General features: G+C 47.7%; 1 protein-coding gene across 1 annotated transcript in view; it reads left to right on the top strand.

The window, feature by feature from the left end:
• LOC310850539 (uncharacterized protein) overlaps window positions 1–18,999 on the top strand; it is a 36,298-nt gene extending 17,299 nt beyond the window's left edge. Inside the window, exons 13-23 of the mRNA XM_083752063.1 lie at window positions 4,207–4,667; window positions 6,246–6,460; window positions 8,727–8,854; window positions 9,563–9,672; window positions 10,530–10,729; window positions 12,032–12,274; window positions 13,523–13,806; window positions 15,373–15,585; window positions 16,385–16,487; window positions 16,755–16,948; window positions 18,095–18,999. Coding sequence (XP_083608189.1) covers window positions 4,207–4,667; window positions 6,246–6,460; window positions 8,727–8,854; window positions 9,563–9,672; window positions 10,530–10,729; window positions 12,032–12,274; window positions 13,523–13,806; window positions 15,373–15,585; window positions 16,385–16,487; window positions 16,755–16,948; window positions 18,095–18,343 — 2,400 coding nt within the window. The 3' untranslated portion in view covers window positions 18,344–18,999. The remainder of the gene's footprint in view (window positions 1–4,206; window positions 4,668–6,245; window positions 6,461–8,726; window positions 8,855–9,562; window positions 9,673–10,529; window positions 10,730–12,031; window positions 12,275–13,522; window positions 13,807–15,372; window positions 15,586–16,384; window positions 16,488–16,754; window positions 16,949–18,094) is intronic.
• Window positions 19,000–20,192: the final 1,193 nt, after the last annotated feature.

Here is a 20,192-nt window from a genome sequence, read left to right as displayed (position 1 = left end):
GGATTTAGTTCACTGAACTTCTTGAGTGCAGTGGGCTAGCAAATGGAGAAGCATTCGTGGCTGCTTTGATTTCTAATCTGCACAAGAAATTTCACAGCCTTAAACATGACAAAATTAAGAGCTAAGAAACAGAATTAGAGAGAGACTGGGTTGCTCTGGGTTTGTTTTTAATTTTCCCACATCTTCTAATTTGGGCAGTAGGATTATTCTGTTGGTTCTAATGGGCCTCCTGTTTTCTAGGAAGGCAGTTAGCAGTCTGCAAACCATTGAACATTTAACAAGATGAATTTTAACAGGGAGAAATTTAAAGTATTGCACTTGGGCAAAAAAAATGAGAGGCATAAATACAAGATGGGTGACACCTGGCTTGAGAGCAGTACATGTGAAAAGGATCTAGGAGTCTTGGTTGACCACAAACTTGATTTGAGCCAACAGTGTGACGCGGCAGCTAAAAAAGCCAATGCAATTCTGGGCTGCATCAATAGGAGTATAGCATCTAGATCAGGGGAAGTAATAGTGCCACTGTATTCTGCTCTGGTCAGACCTCACCTGGAGTACTGTGTCCAGTTCTGGGCACCACAGTTCAAGAAGGACACTGACAAACTGGAACGTGTCCAGAGGAGGGCAACCAAAATGGTCAAAGGCCTGGAAACGATGCCTTATGAGGAACGGCTAAGGGAGCTGGGCATGTTTAGCCTGGAGAAGAGGAGGTTAAGGGGTGATATGATAGCCATGTTCAAATATATAAAAGGATGTCACATAGAGGAGGAAGAAAGGTTATTTTCTGCTGCTCCAGAGAAGCGGACACAGAGCAATGGCTCCAAACTACAAGAAAGAAGATTCTACCTAAACATTAGGAAGAACTTCCTGACAGTAAGAGCTGTTCGACAGTGGAATTTGCTGTCAAGAAGTGTGGTGGTGAAGGGGTACAGTTAGGGTTACCCCAGAAAGCCCTAAAAAAACCTGTTTGTGAATTCCGCCCCCAGCCAGGCCTCGGCATATGCATTTTAGAAACTGCATTTTCCTCTAAGACAAAAAAGCACAAGCTAAGCAGTCCTCTGTAACAAAAACGCTGTAACAAACCCATAGCTGAGAACAGTAAAAGCTTTCGCTTCCCAGATCCCAGATAACCTTGTCCTGGTACATTGATTTGCAACATACTTCCGGGAACAGAGCCAGAGAACGAAAAGCAACATTTCTATGTAAGAATCTGTGAAGGGGGAGAGGAAAAAAGGGGTTTGGAAAAAGGATAAAACCTGCTTGTAAAATGTTTTCTTTTGTGAACTGAATCACTCAGGTGCCTTCTGCCCCCCCCCCCCCCGGATGGCAGAATAAAACGCTCTTTCTCTGGATTAACCCCTTGGTGTTGTTTGGCTCCTTTTGTCTCTGCTCGGGTGCAACAATTATTCCTACCCATGGATTAAAAAAGGCTACAGTGGAGTCTCCTTCTTTGGAGGTCTTTAAGCAGAGGCTTGGCAACCATATGTCAGGAGTGCTCTGATGGTGTTTCCTGCTTGGCAGGGCGTTGGACTCGGTGGCCCTTGTGGTCTCTTCCAACTCTATGATTCTATTTACAGATAGGTAGCCGTGTATCTGAAGAAGTGTGCATGCACACGAAAGCTCATACCAAGAACTGACTTAGTTGGTCTTTAAGGTGCTACTGGAAGGAATTTTTTTGTTTTGTCTATGATTCTATGATCTAACAAGCTTGCTTGACGCACGTATTCCTTTCCTTTCTCTGGTGTGTGCCATATTTTCTCCTCTTAAACAATTAAGGAAACTGCCAGAGTGGATGGGGACCCATTGTAGATGAGCACCTAATTTAGGGAATAATAACCATTGGGGAAAGTTTGAATGGGTTCATGGAAAGCGAGGGAGAGGAGGATGCTTGGTGCTACAGTCAAACCTCAGTTGTCAAACATCATCTTTTCCAGAAAACTATTTGACTTCCGAAACGTTTGACAACTGAAAACTGAAAGCAGAAGCCTCAATACAATATGGAAACTCAAAATGGAGGCCAAGTAGCATAAGGTTACCAGATTTACCAAGTAGCATAAGGTTACCAATGAATCCGGGGACTAAATAAATAAATAAATAAATAAATAAATGCAACATGTTCGGGACGTTGATGCTGCAGCGGTGGCAGAGGGGCTGCCACCTCCATGACCTCAACCACCATGTTTCCCCTTCCTCTGAGGCTTCTATCTCTTTTCTCCATGAGCCTGGGCAGCCCCTAAGTTGTTGGTTCTTTGGTGGTGGTGGGGAAGTGGTGCTTGGTGGGTCAGGCATGGAAGGCAGAGAAGGAGGGCTGAGAGTGGCAGTGGCAGTGAAGTATGGGCAGCACGACGCCTCCCTTTCCATCGGAGCAGCCCCAATCCCATTCCTACTTGTGTGCAAGCAGGAGGGGGTTTAAATGGTGTGTGAGCACCATGCCATGTGATTGATTGTGTGGAGTGGGGCTTACCTGGGCCCCCCATTATTTTATTCAAGTTGGCACCCCTGTAGTGTAGTAACTACAAAGTGGGCCATATGCTGTGGCAGATTGGGGTTATATAGGGACACCCAAGGTGTTTCCCTCTGTGCTGAGAGCAGCTGCCCCACGTGTATCACTTCCCACTTGCTTCAGCTCTTCATGCGCTCTCTCTCTCTTAAGGACCCTGAGCTATTTAGTGTTGTTAGGAAACGGGCCCACCCCTCCGCCCACACACCCATTGTTTAATTCTTTCTCAAGCTCTGGGAGGAAGACCTTTCATTGCCTACAGACAGCCACCCAATCTTAAACAACTCCTCACCCACAATAATACAACAACCAGACTTAACATGGACACTGGTGCCAGAGCCTGCAATAAACCCAGATGCCAACTTTGCTGCCACATACACCCAGACAACACCATTACTGGCCCCAACATCAAACATACCATCTCAGGACTATTTAATTATTTAATTGCTCACCTTCTAACATTGTGTATGCCATCAAATGCCAACAGTGCCCTTCTGCTCTCTATATTGGACAAACAGGCCAAACCCTATGCCAAAAGGATAAATGGGACATAAATCTGATACAGTGGTACCTCAGGTTACAGACGCTTCAGGTTACTGACACCACTAACCCAGAAACAGTACCTCGGGTTAAGAACTTTGCTTCAGGATGAGAACAGAAATCACGCTGTGGCGGCGCAGCGGCAGCGGGAAGCCCCATTAGCTAAAGTGGTGCTTCAGGTTAAGAACAGTTTCAGGTTAAGAACGGCACTTCAGAACGAATTAAGTTCTTAACCCGAGGTACCACTGTATCAGGAATCACAAGACAGAGAAACCAGTAGAACACTTCACTCTCCCAGGACATTCTATACAAGATCTCAAAGTAGCTGTCTTATTACAAAAGAGACTGGAAAGATAAGTTGCTGAATTGCGACGCAGGTGGTGCTGTGGGTTAAACCACAGAGCCTAGGACTTGCCGATCAGAAGGTCAGCAGTTTGAATCCCCGCGATGGGGTGAGCTCCCGTCGCTGGGTTCCAGCTCCTGCCAACCTAGCAGTTCAAAAGCACAAATTACAAGTAGATAAATAGGTATCGCTCCGGCGGGAAGGTAAACGGCGTTTCCGTGCGCTGCTCTGGTTCGCCAGAAGTGGCTTAGTCATGCTGGCCACATGACCCAGAAGCTGTACGCTGGCTCCCTTGGCCAATAAAGCGAGATGAGCGCCACAACCCCAGAGTCGGTCATGACTGGACCTAATAGTCAGGGGTCCCTTTACCAAACTTAAAACCATGGAGATACCTGGTCTGAATAGAGACATTAGATTCTTATCTCATTATACATCTCACCCCTTGCCATTTCCTGTAAGACCAATTGCAGTCGTTAACAGCCGTCAACAGGTTTACCACACCTATCAGCCAATCACCCATTCCCACCACCCTTCTGAGTAATACCCCTCCCCACTATATAGAAGGGTCTGGTGACTTCTGTTTCAGTGTACAGTGGTACCTCGGGTTAAGTACTTAATTCGTTCCGGAGGTCCGTACTTAACCTGAAACTGTTCTTAACCTGAAGCACCACTTTAGCTAATGGGGCCTCCTGCTGCTGTCGCGCCGCCGGAGCCCGATTTATGTTCTTATCCTGAAGCAAAGTTCTTAACCTGAAGCACTATTTCTAGGTTAGCGGAGTGTGTAACCTGAAGCGTATGTAACCTGAAGCGTATGTAACCCGAGGTACTGCTGTATTATTTTTATCCCGATTGCTTAATTCCACCTGCCTTCCTGTTTGCTCGTTTCCCGGAATCGCGCGCCTTTCAGAGAAAGAGGTGCGCAGCCCGGGCACTTTCGCTTTCGTTCCTGGCATATCTTGAAGCGTCGCCAGGGGCAATAAAGGAGGCTGATTGGTCGCGAAGATTTCCCATTTCCTGGAAGGCCAGCTGGGGCGCTACAAGAGCTTTCGAGCCACAGGAGCGTCTTGCCGTTCCCGAGTTCTTGCTCTTACCCCCGAAGGCGAGACTTGAGCTTTTCCTGCCGTCCCCTCCGGCCGTCTCCGCTGGGAACTCCGAGCAAGGCTCTCTCTCCGTCTTCCTGCCGGCCTGCCAGCTCGTCTGCAAGAGAGAACCTGCAACAATCGAGTTCAGTCAAGACCCATCCTCCCGAGGCCCGTCCCTGCAAAAAGAAAACAACACCAAAAAGTAAGAAAAGGCAGCTTCGCGATGTCGCGGTTGTTGTTAGCCCCTAGCGCTCCTTTCTTTTTGCAAGGTAAACACGGCGCGGGAATCCTAGCCAGGAGCAAAAGCAGCCGAGGGAGTGTAGGAACCAATTCCGAGGGGTCTTTGCGCCCCCCATAAAATATTTGACCCCCCACCCCAAGTTGATGGGCATTATCACTCAAATAGGGTGCGTGCACCGTGTCATGTGATCGATTATGCGGGGCGGAGCTTACCCGGGCCGTCCCAATATTTTATTCAAATTCACCTGCGAGGAAGGGAATCGAATCCTAGCAGCAGGGAGGGGGCTGGCAAGGAAAGGGTTAATCAAACATGAAAGTGCCGCCCCGCCGCCCTCCCCCACTGACCGGCTGCAGCGTGCACTTAAAACTTTTGCTTCAAAAGACTCCGATAGTAGAAATAATACGTGGCTCTTGCAACAGAGGCATGGGAGGGGCGGGAATTAAAATGTCGGCACGCCAGAATGTATTCTTAAATAGGGAGGGGGGCAGTTCTGCCGGCTTCGCATAAGTTCCGATAAAATGAAAGCCATAGGTGTGGTGCTGGGGGGGAATGGTGACAGCAGGGACAAAGTCTATTTCCAGGTGTGCATGAAAGAAAAATGACAGCATCTAGGACAGATGTAGACTTGTCACAACTATCCTGAGAATGCCCAGCTGGGTAACTTTCAGGTGCCAGAAAATATCTGGGATCCCAGTGAGGCGAAGCTGAATCGTGATTTGTGCCCTTCCTGAACTCTTTTTCCAGTCAGGTTTCACTCATTCACTCCCTCACAGGCAAAGAGACACTTGAATTGAATTGGAGTACAATTCCCATCATCCCTAGCTAGCAGGACCAGTGGTCAGGGATGATGGGAACTGTAGTCCCAAAACAGCTGGAGACCCAAGTTTGGGAAACACTGTGTGATGGCCTGGGAATCCGATTCAGAGGCTGAACCGGAGGAATCCCAGCCTGCACAGGAGTCTCCGCCTCCAGGGGCGGCTGAACTGGGGCAGGGCCTTGTTTCTGAAGCGCCTGCACCTGTGCCGGATCCTCAGGAGCAGGCACCAGGTGAATCCACTCTGGCTCCAGAGGTGGTTGGGGACTCAGTGCCTACAGGTGAGCCTCCTCCGGGGCCCAGTAAGCCTTCAGCCTCTCCTGAACTGCAGAGGCTCAGGGCAGAGAGGCGAAGGGAACTGGTTTCTCCCAGGAGGAGTGCTCGCCTTAAGGCCAGGAGAGGCTGGTCTCCTGGGGGCCAGGACCGCCCCTGGCCTCAGAGAAGATAAAGGCCAGTCAGCCCGGTCCCAGGTTGCGGGAGCAACATCGTTGAAGAGCTGTTTCGGCCAGCATCCAGTCCTGTTTCCCCCAGAGTTCCCATCCTTGCCCGGCTTCCCGCTGTGGACCCCGCTTCGCCCGAGGAGGACTGTCTGCCGACCCTCAACTCAGGTCCTGGACCTCGCCTCACGGTAACCTCCCCCCTGGACCAGCACACACTGACTCACTAATAGACGGAGACACACTTGAGTTTCCACTGTGTTGTGAGCTCCTGTTTTCCTTTTGCAGACCCATCATCTTTTGCACGATGGCGTCAGGGCAGGTCCACATGGAGGCTCCTGTTTGCCTAATTGAGAACATGCCGGACGGGAAGCTTGTGGTGAACCGGGAGGCTGCAGAGGTGCTTGCCAGGATCCGCCAGCCGGTGGTGGTGGTGGCCATTGCGGGGCTGTACCGCACTGGCAAGTCCTACCTCATGAACAGGCTTGCCGGCAAGAGAAAAGGTGATTTGGCTTCATGAATATTTCCTGTTACTCAAGGGAAGGGCTGGAGTCTAATCATGAGGAGCAAGGCAGTGGTGTAAATTAATATTTATATAGAACCAGAGGGGAGATAGGACTTTGAGTCAGAGGTTTGTGGTCCCCACTCAGCAGAATTCACAAGAGGGAAGGTTATTTTATATATATATATATACATATATATATATATGCTTTCGTAGATTTTCACGGGTACAGGAATGCAGGTTTTGGTGTCCTCGGGTGTCTTCCCGTGTAAAAGTTGGGGTGTCTAGGCGACGTTTCGACGAGGTCTCACTCGTCATCTTCAGGCTGGTGCTTTCGGCTTCTTGTTACTGGAACAGAGCGGGATCTCAATGTTTGAGTTCCTATAAATACTGTAGAGGGGGTGTGGTGTCTAGCCTCCAATGTTCTGGGCAGAGAGGAAGTTCCCAGGCTAGTGTGCCTTTTCTTCTTTTGTTCCTTAATTACTTGAGAGATACCTTGAGTGATTTCTTGAGTGATATCCTGAGTACCACTTAGGTGGGTCATTAGGTGTGGATTAGTTGCTAAAGTCTTTGTGTCTTGACCTCTTGAACTTTGTGAAGAGTTTTCCTGAGAAGATGGCTGTATTGCACTTAGTTGTGCTTTGGCTTGGCTTCGTGTATAGGGGCGAGCTGTGGTTTTGTGGCTTGTGTCAGCCAGATCTGTGTAGGGATTGCAGGGGGGTGCAGCATCCGGAGGTGCCACCATGGATTGGCTACTGGATGGTGTCAGTAATTCATCTGTGGAGAGGGTCTGGGTTTGGGTCTGGTGTGGTTGATTGGTGTTGGCGTTCTGTGTGCCTCTGGATCTGGTGTCAGTTTTTGTGGGGAGGGCTAATTTCCAGATGTCTGGCAAGCGGGATGTGTCGTCACGCTTGTTCATGTTGTGAGGGTGTTTCTCTATCTCGATGGCTTCCATGATTATTCTCTTGTGGTGATGTTCCGTGTTAAAGAGCAATTTGGAATCTGCAAAATTAATTTCGTGCCACAAAACCACAGCTCGCCCCTATACACGAAGCCAAGCCAAAGCACAACTAAGTGCAATACAGCCATCTTCTCAGGAAAACTCTTCACAAAGTTCAAGAGGTCAAGACACAAAGACTTTAGCAACTAATCCACACCTAATGACCCACCTAAGTGGTACTCAGGATATCACTCAAGAAATCACTCAAGGTATCTCTCAAGTAATTAAGGAACAAAAGAAGAAAAGGCACACTAGCCTGGGAACTTCCTCTCTGCCCAGAACATTGGAGGCTAGACACCACACCCCCTCTACAGTATTTATAGGAACTCAAACATTGAGATCCCGCTCTGTTCCAGTAACAAGAAGCCGAAAGCACCAGCCTGAAGATGACGAGTGAGACCTCGTCGAAACGTCGCCTAGACACCCCAACTTTTACACGGGAAGACACCCGAGGACACCAAAACCTGCATATATATATATATATATATATATATATATATACACACACACACACACACACACACACACACCCCTCCCCCCCCACATTTCCTCCAAGGAGCTCCAGGTGGTATTCAGTTTTCCCCATATACATTTTATGCTCACAGCAACCCTGCGAGGTAGGTTCTCAATCCGGCCCTCAGACAGTCCTGGAATCAGCATGTTTTTACATGAGTAGAATGTGTCCTTTTATTTAAAATGCATCTCTGGGTTATTTGTGGGACATAGGAATTCGTTCATTTCCCCCCCTTCAAAATATAGTCCGGCCCACCACATGGTCTGAGGGACGGTGGACCGGCCCACGGCTGAAAAAGGCTGCTGACCCCTGAACTAGGCCAAGGTCTCCCCGTGTGGATTCCAACTCTGTTCTTCCACATCCTAGTCCCAAGTTCAATGTTCACGACACTTTACAGCTTACATAGGTTCTTCTGTTATGTTCACTTAAGTTTTCTTTCACTAAGGGGACAGGTGCTAGGTGTTTTAACCAGAAAGAGTTCATCATCTGATCCCTCTTTACGCAGGTCACACCTGCACCATAAACCTAAAGCCCGGGAACTGTAGTTTACTACTTGCTGAGCTACTATTCCCAGAACCCAAGCAAACTACAGTTCCCATGATTCTTTGGGGGGTGGAACTCATGTGCTTTAAAGCTATGATGGGGATGTGACAAATGTTTCATTGAGTTTAGTGGGGTTTCCTAGTGACCTGCGCCTTAAGCCATGGCACCTGTTGTTTTTTGTCTCTGAATCATTGCCCGCTCTTTCCTCAGGTTTCTGTTTGGGTGCCACAGTGCAGGGGCTCACGAAGGGGATCTGGATGTGGTGCCTCCCTCACCCCCACAGGCCTGACCTCACCCTGTTGCTGCTGGACACAGAAGGGTTGGGTGATGTGCAGAAGGTGAGCTGGGGGATATGGCAGCTGGGATGACAGCGGAAGACGAGCCCTTTCAAAAGAGCCTTGTGACAAAATATGCTGACCTGGTGTTAAGAATACCACAACACACACGTAGCTGGCTGTAAAGTAACATAACATTATATAATAACATTACGGTGGTACCTCAGGTTACATAAGTTTCAGGTTACAGACTCCGCTAACCCAGAAATAGTGCTTCAGGTTAATTACTTTGCTTCAGGATGAGAACAGAAATCGGGCTCCGGCAGCGCGGCGGCAGCAGGAGGCCCCATTAGCTAAAGGAACGAATTAAGTACTTAACCCAAGGTACTACTGTATATATAATGGTCATATCAAAAAATTGCAAAGCACAGTTCCTGGTGGCAATAACATATCATATTACTATTAACCTTCTATATGTTTTTATTGTCGTAACGTCCAAGGATAGTCAAGTCCAAAGATTGTCAAGTCCGACGATTACAACGTACAGTTCCTGTGGGCAACGATATTTCATACTGATATCTTCCTTCTGCATCATCCTATGTCTTGAGAGTATAACAAACAGAACTACTTAGTAACAATAAGGCAGCTGATGATAGACCAGTTCTCAGGATACACACTTGTTTCACCTGGCGTCTACCAGAGAAGTGCCAGAACTGAGTTCTGGCTGAAAAACCCCCCTGGTGGTAACTGATATTTATATTTCTGTTTCAGGGAAACACACAGAATGACTCGTGGATCTTTGCCCTGGCCATTCTGCTCAGCAGCACCCTGGTGTACAACAGCATGGGCACCATTGACCAAAATGCCCTGGAGAACCTGCAGTATCCTTTTGGGGCATCAGAAATCCCAGCTGGGCTTGCACACTTGGCCTGGGGGATCTAGGAGGAGGCAGTTGTAGGTTGTCCCTCTAGGGGTTTCACTCCATGAGAGACAGATCTCTTGATGCAGAAGCAGGTGGAATGAACTCTCCTGGTCTGAGACTCCATGATGCTTAGAGTGGTCTGCATGATGCTGAGGAACTACAGGGTGGTGCAGGAGGAAACAGAGGGGACGTAGCTGATAGAAGAGGAAGGCAGTCCCCCAGGATTGGAAGGTGGGTGAGCAAGGAGCTCATTGGGACACACTGTGAGGGGGGTGGATCAGTGGTCACAGCCACAAATTGGGAACCTCCAGAGACATGTTTTACAGATATGGGCGGCGGGCAGGCAGGAACTCCAGAAGTCATAAAATTAGGAATAGGCCTTAAGGTGTGAAAATGAGAGATGTCAGCCCCTTGCCACAAAACCCTGCCTAAATTACAATTGCAATACAGTCGTACCTTGGTTGCCGAATGCCTTGGAACTCATGCATTTCTGTTCCTGAGCGATTGAAAACCGGATGTGAGTGTTCCAGTTTTTGAATGATTTTCGGAAGCCAAACGTCCGGCATGGCTTCCGATTGGCTGCAGGGGCTTCTTGCAGCCAATCAGAAGCTGCGCTTTGGTTTCTGAACGTTTTGGAAGTTGAACAGTCTTCCAGAACGGATTCCGTTCGACTTCCAAGGTATGACTATATGTGGTCTTTCTGTAGTGTAAATCTCTCTGCTCAAAAGCCGTATCATCATTTCCGGCCAGCCCACAACTGCAGGTTCAAACAGGCCCCAGACCAGCCCTGGAATTGTTTTCCTTAGCACTCCCCAGCTATGTCACTGAGCTGACAAAAAAGATTAGAGCAAAAGCTTCCTCCGGGGAAGATGCAGAGGAGGAGAACTCTGCCGAATTTGTCCGTTTCTTCCCAGACTTCATCTGGGCAGTGCGGGATTTCACACTACAGCTGGAGATAGATGGACACCCTGTCACTGAGGACGGGTACCTGGAGAATGCCTTGAGACTGCAGAAAGGTACAGTAACTGCAAGAAAGAAAATGCAGTTTCTGAGATGGGGAGAGGACACTGTTAGTTTAGAGGTGCACAAATGATCTAAGTCAAAAAGGCCTAATATTCAAGTGGGTGAATGTATCCAGTCACATAGCCACTGAGGGCTAAAGGTAAAGGTACCCCTGCCCGTACGGGCCAGTCTTGACAGACTCTAGGGTTGTGCGCTCATCTCACTCTAGAGGCCGGGAGCCGGCGCCATCCGCAGCCACTCCGGGTCACATGGCCAGTGTGACATTGCTGCTCTGCCGAGCCTGCACCAGCACAGCACACGGAACGCCGTTTACCTTCCCGCTATAAAGCGGTACCTATTTATCTACTTGCACTTTAAGGGTACTTTCGAACTGCTAGGTGGGCAGGAGCTGGGACCGAAAGACGGGAGCTCACCCCGCCGTGGGGATTCGAAACTGCCGACCATACAATCGTCAAGTCCTAGGCACTGTGGTTTTACCCACAGCGCCACCCGCGTCCCATAAGGAGGTTTAAATAATTTCCCCTGTGCTACATGGAGCAAGACACAGAGATATATCACACCAGGTCCTGAGGCACATGTCTCTGGCTGCAGACTGCATTAGTAATAACTCTTCGTGTCAATCCCCAATTGTGTTCCCAGGGAGGTTTACAAACGCCCTACAACAATTACAATGTTGATACCCAAACTGTAAAAGCTAAAAGCCATAAAATTGTGAAAAACCTCATACCACCAAGCTAAGTTGCTTCTACAGTTGGACTGGGCTCCCTGAAACTCCTATGGCATAGGAGTCTTATCTGCTAATCTCAAATATACACATGCGAGCTGTAATTGCGCTATTAAGAGGGAAATATATACAGTGGTACCTCGGGTTACATATGCTTCAGGTTACAGACGCTTCAGGTTACAGACTCCGTTAAGAACTTTGCTTCAGGATGAGAACAGAAATCGTGCTCCGGTGGCGCGGTGGCAGCGGGAGGCCCCATTAGCTAAAGTGGTGCTTCAGATTAAGAACAGTTTCAGGTTAAGAACGGACCCCTGGAACGAATTAAGTACTTAACCCGAGGTACCACTGTGCTCAGAGCAAGGCCATAACGGTGCAGTGCTGAAACAGAGAGCAATATCTCTCTGTTTACAGCAAGCCCTGGGACCTCAGTTGAGTTGAGTTGGCATGGAGACTTGAATGTTTACAGGTAACAAGGTGAGTTTGCTCCACCAGGGAGATGGTTGGCACATTTTCTGTGGAATTTGGCGATAGTAACAGATTGTCTTGTGTACTCACACTTCTTCTCACCCAGGTAATAGTGAGCAAATCCAGAGGTGCAACATGCCCAGGTCGTGTATCCGCAGATTCTTTCCTTCGCGAAAATGTTTCACGTTTGACCGCCCAGCTGGTAGGAAAAAGTTGTCTCGGCTGGAGGAACTGGAAGAAGATGATTTGGAAGAAGATTTCTTGGAGCCGGTGGGCCGTTTCTGCCAACACATCTGGGAGACATCGCGACCCAAGACAGTCCCGGGAGGCCAAGTTGTGACAGGGAGAAGTAGGGAACATTTTTGGAAGATTGTAGGCTGGGGTTGGTGGGTAGGGAACCATTCTGATTAGAGTAATTAGTTTTACCCAGTTCCATTCTAATAATACCAATAACTGGTCTCAATCTGGGAACCCCATGGATGGGGGGCTTTTTCCTCCAAAGCAGTTTGGGAGTGTAGGAAGCTGTCAGCTTGAGGTGAATGGTGTTACTTCACTACCAGCCAAGAAGGGATCAGGTGACATCAGAAACCAATAGTGACCACCTGACTGTATAAAATGCTTTAGTTTGTATTTGCTCTGCAGTTTGATAATTTCTTTGTTCACGTGCAGGCTGAATTGCATGTAAGCTGCTCACTTGATTGCCTGCTGAACATCATTTAGGTAGAATTTGAAAATTAATTTGAAAATTATATACACAGAATAAAATACAGTAACGATTCTGTGATGAAACCCAAATTCTACTTTCAGAGAAATTTGGTTGTGTCATTTGTGCAGAAAGCAATATTCTATGCATTGACTCAATGCTTACATCATTTATTATGCTTCTGCAGCAAGCAAGGACTTGAACCCAGGACATTTGGCTACTAAAAAGCCTGTTCACCCCCTCCCCCTTTTATTTATTGAGAGTTAATAGACCAAACGCTTCCATGCCTATTTCTGCAGAGTTAAGTCCCCATGGTGCTGCTAATATACAGGTTTTGTTCTTTGTTTTGTTGATGTTTTATTTCAGTAAAATATTGGTTCTGAGCTGGGTTCTGAGCCCAGTTGTGCTTTTTCATACTTATCACAGTGTGGCCCCAGGACTGCAGGATACACACTGTGCTGACAATGATCTATGGATTGGGCTGCTTCCAGTTTTGGCAAGAACCAGAAGTATGGAAGGCAATAATACATATGTAGCATAGAGAGGTAATAATAATTAGGAATGAGATGTGGGTGCAGGGCAGAGAATAGTCATCTCTGCTTTTTAAGCATTCCTAAGTGCTTCCTTCATATTTCAGGTTATTTTCTACAGGCATGAGAGCTAGAGCATTACTTTTAAAAACATGTCTTCTCTGCCTCTTGTTTTGTGCAGAATATCTATTTATTTTATGAGAAATCTGCAGGTACAGTGGATGACGTGCCCCCAGTTATAGTACAAACGTTTGAAAGATGCTTGACTCGGGATACATTTCCTCGGTGTACAAAAGTTAAGCGGGATGGGCATCCCTGTTCTGCCATTTCTGATTTGCTGACTTTGCCCAACTCTTCTCTTCAGTGCTTCAGAACCTGGTGAAGACCTACGTCAATGCTATCAACAGCGGGGATTTGCCCTGCTTGGAGAATGCCGTGCTGGCCCTGGCAGAGATCGAGAACGCAGCGGCTGTGTGTGATGCCATTTCCTGTTACGAAGAGCGGATGGGGCAGCGGTTGAAGCTGCCCACGGGCTCCGTCAATGAGCTGCTGGCGGTGCATGCCGAGTGTGAGAGGGAAGCAACTGGCATCTTCATGTCCCGTGCCTTCGGCGATGAGTTGGTAAAAAAATCACAAGAGAAGCTTAAGGTAAATCTGTTCTCTTTTTTTAAAAAAACAACACCTCTGCCCCAAGGATAGACAATACTGGTCTGACTCTGTACGAGGGAGCTTCTTGTCTTCCTACATAAATGTTAATTGGCTGAAGGAAACATTTAGAAGAAAACAAGATCAGGAAAAAATAAATAAAACATAGCAGAATAAACGCTTACCGTATTTTTCTCCCTATAGGACGCACTTTTTCCCCTCAAAAAATGAAGGGGAAATGTGTGTGCGTCCTATGGGGCGAATGCAGGCTTTCGCTGAAGCCTGGAGAGCAAGAGGGGTCGGTGCGCACAGACCCCTCTCGCTCTCCAGGCTTCGCGGACCTCTCCGCAAGCGGCGGGAGCGCTCCCGCCACTTGCGGAGAGGTGCCTGCATGCTGAAGCGTGCACGTGCTGAGCTCAGCGCGTCCAGGCTTCGTGGACCTCTCCGCAAGCGGCGGGAGCCAGCCCTGAGCTCCCACGGCTTGCAGAGAGCTGCCTGTTTGGGGACTGGGGTCGGGGGAAGCTTGGGCCTCCCCCGCCCCAGCCCCGTGCCTGGGGGGGAAATAATTTTTTTCCCTTTATTTCCCCCCAAAAAAACTAGGTGCGCCTTATGGGACGGTGCATCCTATAGGGCAAAAAATACGGTACCTAGCATAGCTCTGAGCATCACAGCTAGGAGGATCCTTCAAAACTCGCACGGTTTTCTAAAAATCTCTCTCTTCAGAATGGAGACAGCCTCTTGTTATCCAAAGACAAAAAGGAACATAGAAAGGTGGCATAAAGCAGGCCGGTGTAAGTTAAGCTGGTGTAAAGTTATACACCAAACTCCATTCAGCTATTGAGCAACTGCTTGCATAACAATCCTAAGCCTGGCAGAGGGAGAACAAACCTTTAAAATAAGTGTTTGAACTGCACCATCCCCTTGGCCATCTGAGTTTTCATTGGGTTTCCAGGTCACATGACTGAGCAGAATAGGCTTAGGACCCCCCTCCCGGTCCTGCCCCCACCATGCCCCTTAAATGCCCCCTTTTCAGGCTTTAGGCCAGCTCAAGATGTGAGTCATGGCTGAACCAGGATCTGGGGGAAACTCTAGTGTATCCCCGACTGAACCGAGAATGAGGGAGCTAAGCCAGCATAGCCTGCTTGTGCGGGGAACTTCCTGGCTCAGCCAGAGATCCGCTGGATCCTAGCCCGTTCATCGTGGAGCACCTTGCTGTAGGATTGCTCGCTTAGTTATCTGTGAAAGACACATTCTCCTGATGAAATGGAAGAGATACACATATCCCAGAAGGCTGGTAGGATTGCAATTTGATTGGTTACGCACTTAGTTTTAAACTTTAGGAAGGGTGGAGCCAGACAACTTAAACTGGCCTACATTTCAGAAATGCAGCCGTTCTAGATCATTGGTGTCGTAGCCAGTTCCCACGATTTTTGGTGGGAGTGGGGACAGTTAAGTCAATTGAAACTGCAGTTTTGATGTGGCCTTGTTAGTAAGTCTTTCCACTGAAGAGGAAAAGCTTTTCATCATTATTAACAGATCATCTTTCTGCCAATTTTCTGTCTCTCGTAGCAAGAGCTGAAGCAGAAAAAGAAAGAGTTCTGCAGGAAGAATGAGCAGGCGTCTTTTGACCGCTGCTTTGCCGTGCTGACAGATCTTTCCCAGGAGCTAGAAGATGAGCTCCGGATGGGAATTTACTCTGTGCCTGGTGGCTACCAGCGTTATCTGGAGAAACGGGACAAAATAGAGAAGAAATATCACTTGGTACCTGAAAAAGGAATTCAGGTAGGGCAGGAAGCCAGCATTTCTGTGATATCCAAAGAATGAGCATTCTTATACTGACTGAGGACGACAGATCCAAACTTTAGACCTGGGGTGCAATACTGTGAATATTTTTTTGGGAGTAAGCCCCACTGACTTCAATAGGGCTAGAAACAAGATGAATTAGTTTGTTCATCTACTTAACCAAAATGAATAAACTCTGTTCAAAGAAAAATATATTAAAGTGGTTTACATAAAATAGTTTAAAAGAGATATTTGTCTTCTAGGCTATGTGAGAGGGGTTGATGTTTAGTCGTTTAGTCGTGTCCGACTCTTCATGACCCCATGAACCAGAGCACTCCAGGCACTCCTGTCTTCCACTGCCTCCCGCAGTTTGGTCAAACTCATGCTGGTAGCTTCGAGAACACTGTCCAACCATCTCGTCCTCTGCCGTCCCCTTTTCCTTGTGCCCTCCATCTTTCCCAGCATCAGGGTCTTTTCCAGGGAGTCTTCTCTTCCCATGAGGTAGCTGAAATATTGGAGCCTCAGCTTCACGAACTGTCCTTCCAGTGAGCACTCAGGGCTGATTTCCTTAAGAATGGATACGTTTGATCTTCTTGCAGTCCATGGGACTCTCAAGAGTCTCCTCCAGCACCATAAGAGAGGGATTAGGGACCACTATTATCAATTTCTCAGCACCTCATTAAGATGCAATTATTAATTTACTATACACCAATTTTTGTCCTTAATCACAATATATAATCTCGTCCGTCCTTCCATTATAGTTTAAAATGAATAACTTTTGCTCTCAATGTGTTATCAGGCAGACAAAGCTCTTGAAGAATTCCTGAAATCCAAGCAGGCGGTGGCAAACTCTCTCCTTCAGATGGACCACGCCCTGACCGACAAAGAGAAGGAAATTGAAGGTGCATATCTAAGGCAATGAGTATATGTCATAAATTATATGTATTAGAAAGTAAATGTTCTGGCCTTCTCTGGGTGGGCTCTGAGTTCCCAGGGAAGAGTTACAGTTGTGTTACCTTTTTGCAGAATGGCATAGCGACAGATGTAGTATTCTCATCTTCAGGCAAGGAGAGAACATTGAACAGAACACAGGGTGAAGGGGAGATGGCGGCAGGGGATGGCAGCCCCCTCAGTATTCATGTTGTCTCTTTTCCTTTGCTGGCCCCCAGCCCAGCGTGCTCAGGCCGAAGCAGCCCAGCTGCAGAAGAAGCTGTTGGAGCAGGAGACAGCCAGACTAAAGCAAATGATGGAGGATGAGGACCGAAGCCACAATGAACAGCTCTGGCTGTTGAAGGAGAAGATGGAGAAAGAGAAAAAGTTGATGGAAGAGGAAACAGAAAAGATGATACGGCATAAACTCAAGGTAAAGAGAGCTGAGTCAGATGCAGACTGACCCACTGGAAGATTCAATATTTAGGCCAGGATTGGGGAGTCTGTGGTCCTCCAGATGTGGTTGGAGCCAACTCTCATCTTTCCCAGTCAGTATGGCCAGTGCTCATGGACCAGAAAAATCTGGAGGGTCCCATTTCCCCTGCTCCTGCTTTCTCCTTAGGATGATGCTTAGAAGCAGAACTCTTCCTCCATTCAAGGCCAAATCTAGTTCACAGATAGCCTCCTTTACCCTTCTAAATGTCTCAACATAAACCATATATTCCCGGATATATCATCACCCTCTTTATACAAGCCACATAACCCTATGTCTTTCAAACAAAATCAAGAACAAATTATTTAATGCTTTAAAGGTGATTGCCGTCACCTTGATTTGTGCCTGGAAAATCCCTAACTTAGAGAATCTGCTTTAAAATGGGCATAATATGCTCTTGCAGGCAAGAAAGCTGCACTGTCTGGGAGCTTTTCAGTGACTCACTGTGGCTTGGTAAAACCTAGGTTCCATATATTCAATAGACGTTAGCTGGCGTTTCTACAGTACTTTTCCTGAGTGTTCAAACAACTTCTTATACAATTCCTTTGTTCTCTTTACAACAACCCCTTGAAGTGGGTCAGGATCTAATTTTGCCCATACAGTATAGGATGGAATAGTCCGCATGGTACCCTCCAAATGTTAGTGGCCTCCAGCTCCCACCAGCCTCAGCCAGTGATCATGGATGATGAGAGTCCATTAATATTTGTAACGTTGACTGTGGCTCTTATCTGTGAAGGTATGGGTCCAGCTGGGATTGAGAGATAATGGCTTGCCTGAGGACACAGAGCAGGACTGAGCTGAATTTTGTTTGTTGCGCATAACCAAGCTTCTGTTGCTCTTAACCACGTCAGATTTTGCACAAATCCCTATATGCTCAAAATAAAAAAGCAGGTCTAGTTTGGAGACAGTTGGTTTTATGGGAGGCCATTTGGCAACACGGTGGGAAATGCATTGGTTGGCTACGAAAACGCAACTGCCACACAAAGTGGTCCAGGTCTGGCCTGATCCCATCCCTGTTCATAGATGCTGCCCATTTCTTAACCATCTGCCAACTAAACTGTCTCTGTGTGCTTCTCAACTTCCCAGGAACAAGAGGAACTGCTGAAGGAAGGATTTCAGCAGAGGGCCAATGAGATGGAAAGTGAAATTCAACGTCTCAAAGAAGAAAGTAATAACTCCAAGGTGGCCCTTGTGGTGTCTGCTATAGAAAAATTGTTGTCAACTGCTGCAGCTCTGGGAACACAGCTTTTGCAGCACAAGATGATTTCCACTGCTCTAAATCAACAAAAGAGTGAAAGTGCACCACAGAGTGTAAAAAGCACACGCAAGGAGTAAAAGCCCACCCAGGAATGTAAGGAGCACACCAAAGAAAATGTAGTTCCACCATGGGAATAATTGGGGTTAGTTGTTCTTAGTTTTCTGCTGACTTCCCTATCTTATCACCACATCCACACTTTCACTGCAGTTTTATGTATAGATCAGTGTTTGAAATTCGCCTAGCGCATCTTGCACCTGGTTACTGGCCACTTTGGGACCAGGTGAAGCTGGATGCCTGGGGATCCTTGGCTCTTGCCTGTTTTAAACATCCTGTAGAATTCTCTGTAATATTTTATCTGCACAATCAGAACAAATTTCAGGAACCAAAAAGTTGTATTGAAAAACAAGACTTTTGAACTGCCTGGCCCCAAAATGGCAACCAGACATTCTGTTTTTGGCGGCTGTAACCTGTTAGTATTTTCCGCCTCTGATGCAGCAGATGAGATTGGTGTAAATCACATGACGGTCTGGGAAGAGTGTGGGAGCAGAAAACGGTCTTATCTCTCCCGCTGTATGTACTGTATGTACAAAGGAGTCATTTGGCGCCTAGCTTATATATCTGAGTTTCTAACTGGCTAGAGAACTAAATGAATTGTTGTGTCTGACTTGTTTTCTTATATGCTATTTCTTTTCAGGCATGCAAAGCCGTATAGAAAATAAATAAATAAATAAATTAAATGGCCTGGTCTCTGTCTTATGATTTTATGCCTCCTTCCAGCAGCTCTGGCAGCCAAGCTGGTGCCAAATGTATGCTTTCCTTTGGACCACATCAGTGAGGCTGAGAAGCAGGGTCTTGTCAGCTGGGCAGCCCAGGACCTCCATGCACACTGCCCAGGGTTGCATCTTGGAGAGATCACTTCAGTACTGCTAATGCAGCAAAAATAACACGGGAGGCAGAAGTTTAAAAGTTACCGGTCTCTGCAGCCACAACCGGTGCTGTGATTTTCCAGCGGGTTGGCTTCACCCCTGGAGGTGTACTCCATTGTCTCTTGAGACGGACAGATGCCAACAAATGGCACATGCAGGGGAAATACCAGAGGATGGGCAAGGAAACTGGGCAAAAGCGGGGAATTGGGCAAAACCACAGAGTACTAAAAAAAAGGCTGGCTGTCACTTACTGTTTGCTGTTCAGGGATTAATGGGAATTTTTTTCGCTGTATGAAATGTGAAACTTGATTGCTGATAATCAGGCATTTGAGACTGTACAAGTAGATGACTGGCCCAGCCCTGTCAATAGGTGGAGTGACACAGGTGCCTCCGTAGGCGGGTGATGAGGAGGAAAAGGGAAAACAGCAGCAGTGGTGGATCTTGGGCTCTCAAATTCCAGCAGAGCCCTGTGCGAAGCCAAAATTTGGTTCCTGCTACCTCTTGGTAAAGGTAAAGGTACCCCTGCGCGTACGGGCCAGTCGGGTTGCGTGCTCATCTCGCTCTAGAGGCCGTGAGCCGGCGCCATCTGAAGACACTTCCGGGTCACATGGCCAGCGTGACGAAGCTGCAGCTGGCAAGCCAGCACCTTCCCGCCGGAGTGGTACCTATTTATCTACTTGCACTTAACAGTGCTTTGGAACTGCTAGGTGGGCAGAAGCTGGGACCGAACGACGGGAGCTCACCCCGCCGCAGGGATTCGAACCGCCGACCATACGATCGGCAAGTCCTAGGCACTGAGGTTTTACCCACAGTGCCACGCGCGTCCCTGCTACCTTTTGGACTCCATCCTAAATGGTTGTGGTGTCCTCTGCGGTGCTTCCAAAGCTCTGCACCCAGGGTGATTGAACTGGCTGTGCTTTCCTAAATGTGGGTCTGGCAGCAGCCTTCCCAGCAGTTCCGACTGAGGTCCCCCTGCCGCCACTCCTTTAGGACGACAGAA

Source organism: Podarcis gaigeae, assembly GCF_964106915.1.
Source record: "Podarcis gaigeae genome assembly, chromosome: 8".
Taxonomy (NCBI): Eukaryota; Metazoa; Chordata; class Lepidosauria; order Squamata; family Lacertidae; genus Podarcis; species Podarcis gaigeae.
The sequence above is the reverse complement of the archived record's forward strand: the minus strand, read 5'-3'. Positions and strand labels throughout refer to the sequence as shown.